The sequence below is a fragment of the Gopherus evgoodei genome, chromosome 6 (genome assembly GCF_007399415.2).
Source record: "Gopherus evgoodei ecotype Sinaloan lineage chromosome 6, rGopEvg1_v1.p, whole genome shotgun sequence".
NCBI classification, from domain to species: domain Eukaryota; kingdom Metazoa; phylum Chordata; order Testudines; family Testudinidae; genus Gopherus; species Gopherus evgoodei.
In genome coordinates this window covers 123,215,453-123,224,720 of record NC_044327.1, presented here as the reverse complement: position 1 = coordinate 123,224,720, position 9,268 = coordinate 123,215,453, and the positions used below count along the sequence as shown (strand labels likewise).

Sequence of the window (9,268 nt, the reverse complement as noted above, 5' to 3'; positions counted from 1 at the left end):
TTTTTGCATAAACCAGGTATCCAAGCCAAAAAAGCATTCATTCAGAAACCTCCATTTAGCATGTGCCAACTGGAGCATAAAGTCAATGCCTACGGGTTTGCACTGGAAGGGTGTGATTCTCTAGTGTCTTCCACCTTGTGCAATCATTTAACAACTATTGAAAGTGAGTATCAAGCTCTTTCACTGTGACTGGTAGTAGTGTAAATTGATTGCACAAAGTGCAAAAAAGTGACAATCAGCTATGGTGCGTGTATATTCTCTTATATGGATAAGTAACAGAGCACAAAAATTGCATGCTTTTTTGTGCATATGCACAAGCAGTGGCTAGTTTCAGGTCCCTTTGGAAAGCTGGCTTTGGATACATAGGACAACCATTTTTCAGTCAAATTAATAAGCGCCGATGACCCTATTATAAAGTTACCTAAAAGGAAAGCCATTCAGTTTATTCCTCTTTATTTTTACTTTTTGCAACCACTGACTCGACAATCAGAGGGGTAGCCATGTTAGTCTGGATCTATAAAAAGCAACAAAGAGTCCTGTGGCACCTTATAGACTAACAGATGTATTGGAGCATGAGCTTTTGTGGATGAACACTCACTTCGTATTCACCCATGAAAGCGTATGCTCCAGTACATCTGTTAGTCTATAAGATGCCGCAGGACTCTTTGTTGCTGACTCCACAATGACATCCTTTTCCAGTCTGGATTTACCAAACCTTGGGAAAGGAGCATTGCTCCATCTTATTAACATAGCACATTCAGGGACACTGGTACAGGTTTGGTATTTTAAAAAGTAGCCATTGGCAACCAAAGGACTAGATAAAATGGCACCTGATTACCCAACAGAGCAGCTTGCTGTATGTATTCAGAGTCATATATGCTCATGTCAGTAACAAAAGGAAGTTTTACTGCTTTATGCCCCAGCAGAGCCAAAACCAACTGTAGGGGAAGAGAGTTGGATTCTATCCAGATCATTCACCAGAGTTGTTAATCAAGCAACGGTGGGACTAATTTCTGTTCTCGTTTATACTTGTCTCTCTGTAAAGAGGTCAAATGAATGCAGAATTTGAAAACAACAGGGCTGCATAGTGTCACCAAACACAGAATTTGGCACGCAATATCTCCATTACTGGTGATAATGCGTGAGATGGAGAGAACCAAGCTTGCAGAACTGGCAGGTATGTCTGGGGAGGGAAAGGAAACGTCTTTTCATTTGTAAAATGAGAAAATCTGACTTGGATATCAGCAAGAAACAATAATGGGACCCCACAAAGCCACTTTTTACACAGCTAGCTGGATTTCAGTGGACATAAGTACCAGCTGAGTACAAGGCCGGGCTCAAGGAATTCAGAGCCACTCAGTAAGACTGATTTCTGCCTCTGATATTCTTGCCAAGGTCAATATATTTTAAAAACTTTAGGCAAAGAAAAACTGGTAATGCCATTGATACACTGAGTTACATTGCTACCAGGGCAGCTCCAGGCACCAGCACGCCAAGCGCGTGCTTGGGGTGGCAAGCCGTTGGGGGCGCTCTTCCGGACTCCGTGAGGGCGGCAGGCAGGATGCCTTCGGTGGCATGCCGGCGGAGGGTTCGCTGGTCCCGCGGCTTCGGCGGACCTCCCGCAGGCTGCCACCAAATTCGTGGGACCAGGGACCTTCTGCAGGCAAGCCGCCGAAGGCAGCCTGCCGTGCTTGGGGCAGCAAAATGCCTAGAGCCGCCCCTGATTGCTACTCACAGCCAGAGAATTCTGAATGGCAGACAGGCAGTCCTAATCTGACTCATTCACATACAACTAGATACACTCTCACACATACACTGAACGTTGTGGTCATAAAAAGGGTATTATCCTTCATACAACATAAATTGTGAGTTCTTTAATTTTACTGCAACTCCATTGGTGGGTTGTTTTTTTAAATTACAGCACATTAAGGACCCAATGAGGAGTGTGGTCTCCTGCCCTCAAAAATCAAATTGTTCGGCAGAATTTTATTTTTTGGTGGCTCGTGATCATTTAAAAACCTGCATTAATGGCGGGACTGAGAGGTAGACATCAATTCTGCAGTCAAATAGTTGCTGGATTACTTGGTTCTTCAAAGAGGACAGAAATGGAGATAGCTCCAAAATGCAGCACTTCCAAACTCTGAGGAAATTCCAGCTAGATCAAATTATGGATCTGAACTTTGTGACCAGCCCAAAGTTGAGCAAACAAAGAGAGGTGGATTTGCCAGAATCCCTTTAAAATAAAAACCAAATAGAAAGGGAGGTCACTGTTTGAATGGTTTACATTCCTAGCGTTTCTAAAAGCACTGCTGCATTACACTGTAGCGTATAGAAGGGTCTATTAGTTACCTTCTGGAGAGCTGAATTATAATCATAGTATAACAAAACAGTAACCTCTTCTGTTGCCCTAAACAGACTAAAATGTCACCTCTGATCTGTTCCACACATGGGGAGACAGTATGAAAGGTGCTCACCTCACCTGCAAGATGTATTTGACAGACAAAATATCCAAGGATATACAGGAGCATACTAGATGTCGATCAGAAACCATTGTGAAAAACAGAGTCAAATCAAAACCAAAATGGAAGCATTTGATGAAAACCACTGTGCTCTCTCCATCTCTGGAACACAGGGTGTTGCCCATTGTTTATTGCTGCCTAGGTTTTTTCCATCTGGTGCACAGATAAATAGGCAAGTGCTCAGAAGACTATACTAGCAGATTTGTTAGACCTGGAGTCTCAAGCAGGTGCTCAGACAGTAGCTGATTTGATTTTTGAAGTCTGCAGATAATCAGTTTGGTCAAGTTGGACCAAAATCAGACCTACCATAAGCCACATCTCAACTGGGGCTGCACCCATTTACACTAGATCTGAATTTACCCCACCCTTCTAGGAGCAGATTTTCATTCTCATGAGCCATTAGGTCCAGTGTGGTGACCATTCTGGCTGAAGCCGTTGTATTTTATTTCAAGCACGCAATCTACCTCCGAACATAACTACTATACTTTGTCAATTTTTGGTGAGGCAGAGGACTCCAATGTTTTAAAATCCAGTTTCTCATTAGAGGCGATGATTAGTTTCTTCTCACATGGCTGCCCAGAGGATTCAGGGGGCCTGGGGCAAAGCAATTTCGGGGGCCCCTTCCATAAAAAAAAGTTGCACTACTGTAGAATACTATATTCTCGTGGGGGCCCCTGCGGGGCCCAGGGCCTGGGGCATATTGCCTCACTTGCCCCCCCCCCTTCCCCGGGTGGCCCCGTCTCCTCAGCAGAAGGAGCGAACAGATTGGAACATTTCCCACTAGCTGCAGTGCACGTAGTGAATGAACCTGTTGTTGATCGACTCTTTTCTCATCAACAGTTACTGTAGCTCACATTGAGGTCAAACTGCTGTAAAAAAAACAACCCCACACTGGGCCAAATTCTGCAGTCAGTTACGCCCACCAAAGTCAGTACCATTTGTAGAGGGTGTAGCTGAGCGCTGAATTTGGCCCATGATTTTTCCAGAAATTAGTAATTTTGCTCCTGCCTGTCAGGAAGTCATAAAATAATCTTTACAAGTACACAGTGGAAAAAACATTAACATTAAATGTATTGATTGATCATTTTAATTGAAATTTTTAATGGAGAACTTTAAAACTATGAAGCGTTCTAGCTGCCATAAAGTGCAGTAATCACATGGAAACAGCAGAGGGCACTTCAAGACTAATATATGGCTTCAAGATACCTGTCACTCCAGTTCATCCAATGTTGTTGGTTTAGCAATTTATTACCTATCAGGCATTCTGCATTGCAATTTCACAATGTAATTCAAGAACAGTGACAAAAGAATGTGCATTCAACGTAAGTATTAGCTGCACAGGAGGCACTAGCTTCAAATGCTGTTTCTACATTAACAATCAAGACACAATTGTCATTTACATTAGAAAGTCTTGGGAGTAATTGGCATCTGAAAATGATGCTTCAGGCTAAACTCTCTCATGCTTAGTCTCAGCCCAATGGTGATTTTTTTTGTCCCCAAAATGCTATTTTTGCGCTTGAATAACTCAAATTCAACTTATTTTTAAAATTCCAAATGAACACTGGCTTAGTCAGCAATGATCAGACCTGAACAACTTTGGTTTAGAACAGTGGTTCTCAATCAGGGGTACATATACCCCTGGGGGATGCAGAGGTCTTCCATGGGGTAAATCAACTCATCTAGATATTTGCCTATTTTTACAACAGGCTACAGAAAAAGCACTATGAAAGTCAGTACAAATGAAAATTTTATAGAGACAATGACTTGTTTATACTGCTCTATATAATATACACTGAAATGTAAGTACAATATTTATATTGCAATTGATTTATAATTACACGGTACAGATTAGAAACCAAGCAACTTTTCAGTAATAGTGTGCTGAGACACTTTTGTATTTTTATGTTTCATTATGTAAGCAAGTCGTTTTTAAGTGAGGTGAAACTTGGGGGTATGCAAGACAAATCAGACTCCTTCCAGGAGTCTGGAAAGGTTGAGAGCCATTGGTTTAGAATGAGCAAAGTTATAAGTATTTGAAAATCATACAGTGCAAGCATGGTATGAATTGTTTTTAATATCATGAGGTGAGGAGCTAACGTCATATCTATGCTCTTCCAGAGTTCTGCCCATTGAATAAACATGCACAGATAATATATTCACATTCCATGACCCTACACACATGAGAATATTCATATAAAACTTGTTCAGTGTGTTTACGTGACTCTTACATTAAATGGCAGTTGGTCAAATTCTGCAGTCAGTTACAAAGTGTAAATTTGGACTAACTCCTATGAAGTCAGTAAAAATACTCCAGTTAAACTCCAGTGAAAATATAATCAGAATTTGGCCCATGTGTTTGTTTGAATAGGCAACAAATAGTTCTTCTCTATATTCTTCTTGTTTCAGTATAAAAGGAAATTCAGCGCAGACAACTAAATTAATGCAATGCTATCACTGGACGCACAACCAAAAAAATCAAGAAATTCAAATTATGATTCCCAAAGTACCCATAACGCACATATATTTTAAACCAAATTAATCTATGATGTAAATCCCCTGAAGTTAATGGAGTTATACCATGGATATATTTGGCCTATAAAGATTAAAACCATATGTAACAAAACAGAATATACTTATAGTTCCTGTAGGAAGCTTAACTTCAAATGTACTGACTATGTGTTTAAATTCTCAATCGAAATATTAATGAAGATTTTTGCACTGAATTTAAAGAAATCATCAGCTATTCACTGCATTATTTTATGCTAATTCTTTAAATACAAAGGGCCATATTCTGGCCTTAATTGTACTGATGCAGCCTTGCTGATATTAATGGGGCTGCACAGATGTGATCAGAAATTGGCCTAAAAAGTTATTATTCTTCCCCCAATATTCTGACAAAATTAAACAATAACAGAACTTAGGCAGTCCCAGTGAATGGAGAAGAGATCCCTAGATTTTTGACACAGGACTTAAAAATAGAGGTTAGAGCTTGTCACTGTAAATACATCCATGCAGTGCTATGTAGCCATTTATTAAACAACTATTAGTATATTTCTGGCAGGCATTGGGAAACGAAGATGGTATAAATTGCCATGATCACATTTCTATTCCTGATCATGAAAACAATAAAACACTGAACCTTGTGATTTTTGCATTTGCTGTAAATTAAGGAAATTTTCCTAGTTGATTGGATGGAGAAGAAAATCTGGGCGATCTAGTTTGCGATATAACTTCAGAACTCTGATTCCTCATAACCTATGAGCATTACAGAGGTGCAACTATGCTGTCGAGGCAAAGCTGTTGTGAACCCATCTAAGTGACTACTATACAGGGAGGCAAAATGCAGCTTTAAATTGTTATCCCAGTTTCTGATTTTACTAAAGAGATTTCAGAAAAAAAAAAAAGTGTTTGACCCACCACCAGGTTTGGAGGTTATACTATGTAGCTGCGTATCAATGACCATAGTAGTCTGCTGCAAGTGCAGACAAAACGAGGATTCTGGGGGTTGGGAGGGGAGCGAGCCAATTGGACCCTGTAGCAGGGCAGTCACCCTGCTCCGGCTCAGCAAGGGTTAAAAGCCAGCCCTTGGAGAGACACAATCGGAAAAGGCAGAGAGGCAGCCAATCAGGCCAGGCTGGGCCCTATAAAAGGGCTACAGGACCAGAAGTTAGTGAGTCTCTCTCTAGCTGTGGAGAGAGAAGGATCTGACTGCCTAGGAGCTCAGGGTAAAGGGAGCAGAGCAGGACTGGGGAAAGACAAGAGGAGCTGGGGTGCTCCAGTCTGGCAAATCCCCAGACTGTGGGCCTTGCTAAAGGCCAGAGCAGGTATTGGGGTTGCAGATGTGCAGCCCGGGGTTAGGCAGAGGCAGCTGGTCTGACCCCCTTGCCAGTGATGAGTGGCCTTTACAGACTGCAGTTTGCCCCAGTGGGAGGGGACTAGATGATGACTGGCAGTAGTCAGTGAGGCAAGGTGGGAGTAGAGGGGTGGAGGTTCCCCTGAGAGGGGAGACCCCAAGAGTGAGGGTACTGCTCGGGCAGAACTCCGAAGTAAAGGGGCACTGGGGTCTGGGAGGGACACCGGCCAGCAGAGGGCGCTCCGGAGCTGGAGTTGAGCTAATTCCCAAGATGACCAGCAGGAGCCCGCCCCTACATTGGTGACTCCGACACTGGTACAGGCCCCAATTCTGCAAACGCTTACACATTTGCTTAAATTTTACTCCCAAGAGCGTTCCCATTGAACTGAATGGAACTACTCAAGTTAAAAGTACTTGTTTAAGCATTTACCAGATTGGGACATTGATCTCCAGCTATTGCTACTAAACTATATACAGATCTGACAAATGTTCCTGCCTGACTTCAATGTAAATCTCATGGCAAAGACCAGTCTCATGGCAAAGACCAGCGTATTAGCAATAGAACTCTCCAAAATTTGTGGGGGATAGAAAGGGATGGAGACTAACAGCAGTAATCCCAAAACATGAAAATTTCTTAACCATGGTCAGGTTTTCCTCGGACGGAGTTTGGGCTCCAAAATAAGTGGCCTTACTTTTGGAGATACTGAGTACCCCCAGCTTCCACTGAAATCTCTGTGAAGTTAGCTGGAGTGGGGGAACTCAGCATCTCTGAAAAACCAGACCACTCCCATGGGTGTCTCACCATGGGTGCATGTGTTTGATCATTTTGGCCTTCAGCTTCCCTATAGTGTTCCAACAACATCTTCTAGGTCATGACATTAACCAAAGGTTGGATGACCCCAGGGTCTGTGACAGACTCAAGGAAAATATAGATCTTCAATTGCAGAACTGATTTAGATAAGCGGGGATATTTGGGAAGCCTGTCTCATAGACGTGTTGAATAACACCAGGCTGACGACTGTGTATGAAGGAGGTTTGGCACTTACAAGATGAACATTAACTGAAACTCTTCCATTTACTAGATACTTCTTTCTCTGTAAAAGATTACCCATAGTTCTTTGACTTGGAGCAATCTCAACTTCTAATTTCTTTGTTTGTGTCAGTCTAGGTTAAACCTTTGGGACCAAATGTTCAAAACAGACCAATCACGTACAAAGACCTAAGGATACATGTGAAGACATCCACATTCATGAGCAACATACATTACTTACTCATGTTTAAAAAAAAAAAGTTTAACAGCTACATTTGCACAAATTTTGCTGGGCTTAGAAAATCTGAACCTTAATGCTGTTAATCACTTTTTGTAAACGGGTGAAATTCATCCCTATGAAACAGCCACCACAAGTCTATGCGAACATAAGAATGGCCATACTGGGTTAGACCAAAGATCCATCTAGCCCAGTATCCTGTCTTCTGACAGTGGCCAATGCCAGGTGCCTCAGAGGGAATGAACGGGTAATCTTCAAGTGATCCATTCCCTGTTGCTCATTTCCAGCTTCTGACAAACAGAGGCTAGGGACACCATCCCTGCCCATCCTGGCTAATAGCCATTCATGGACCCATCCTCCATGAATTTACCTAGTGCTTTTTTGAACCCTGTTATAGTCTTGACCTTCACAACATCCTCTGGCAAAGAGTTTCACAGGTTGATTGTGTGTTGTGTGAAGAAATACTTCCTTCTGTTTGTTTTAAACCTGCTGTCTATTAATTACATTTGGTGACCCCTAGTTCTTGTGTTATGAGAAGGAGTAAATAGCACTTCCTTATTTACTTTCTCTATACCAGTCATGAGTTTATAGACCTCTATCATATCCCCCCTCTTAGTCGTCTCTTTTCCAAGCTGAAAAGTCCCAGTCTTATTAATCTCTCCTCATATGGAAGTTGTTTCATACCACTAATCACTTTTGTTGCCCTTTTCTAAGCCCTTTCCAATTCCAATATATCTTTTTTGAGATGGAGGGACCACATCTGCATGCTGTGTTCAAGATGTGGGTGTACCATGGATTTATAAAGAAGCAATATGATACTTTCTGTCTTATTATCTATCCCCTTCCCAATGATTCTCAACATTCTGTTCACTTTTTTGACTGCCGCTGTATATTGAGTGGATGTTTTCAGAGAACTATCCACAATGACTACAAGATCTTTCTTGAGTGGCAACAGCTAATTTAGACCCCATCATTTTATATGTATAGTTGGTATTACGTTGTCCAATGTGCATTACTTTGCATTTATCATCATTAAATTTCATCTGCCATTTTGTTGCCCAGTCACCCAGTTTTGAGACACCCTTTTGTAGCTCTTCTCCGTCTGCCTGGGACTTAGTTATCTTGAGTTATTTTGTATCATCTGCAAATTTTGTCACCTCACTGTTTACCCCCTTTTCGAGATCATATGAATATGTTGACTAGGACTGGTCCCAGTACAGACCCCTGGGGGACACCACTATTTACCTCTCTTTATTCACAACTTAAAGCTTGGGCCTGGTGCCAACCTTTTGCAACGGGGTGAATTTTACCCCGTGTGCATCTATGATAGGAGGAGCATTGCTAGCACAATATGCAGACATTTAATTGCTTACTGTTCATTAGACTGGTGTAGGTTAAGTCCTCAGTTTCACTGAAGATGTACATCTGCCTGTTGAGTCAACCCATGGAATGAAGTTCCTATTTAGCTGAACCTTGCAGACACACCAGCTGACTGTATTTCTAAGTAAATCTCCTGGTAATTGGACTTCAAAACAGCAGAAAAACTGCACACGCAAGCCTGGCCATGTAGAAGTTAATATGGGCTCAGTAATAGTACACTTGTATTGCTTAAACAAAATTTGAGGAAT

General features: G+C 41.8%; 1 protein-coding gene across 1 annotated transcript in view; it reads right to left on the bottom strand.

The window, feature by feature from the left end:
• Nucleotides 1-260: 260 nt before the first annotated feature.
• Nucleotides 261-9,268, bottom strand: part of SKOR2 (SKI family transcriptional corepressor 2) — a 37,405-nt gene continuing 28,397 nt past the window's right edge. The window contains exon 8 of the mRNA XM_030567988.1: nt 261-406. Coding sequence (XP_030423848.1) covers nt 261-406 — 146 coding nt within the window. The remainder of the gene's footprint in view (nt 407-9,268) is intronic.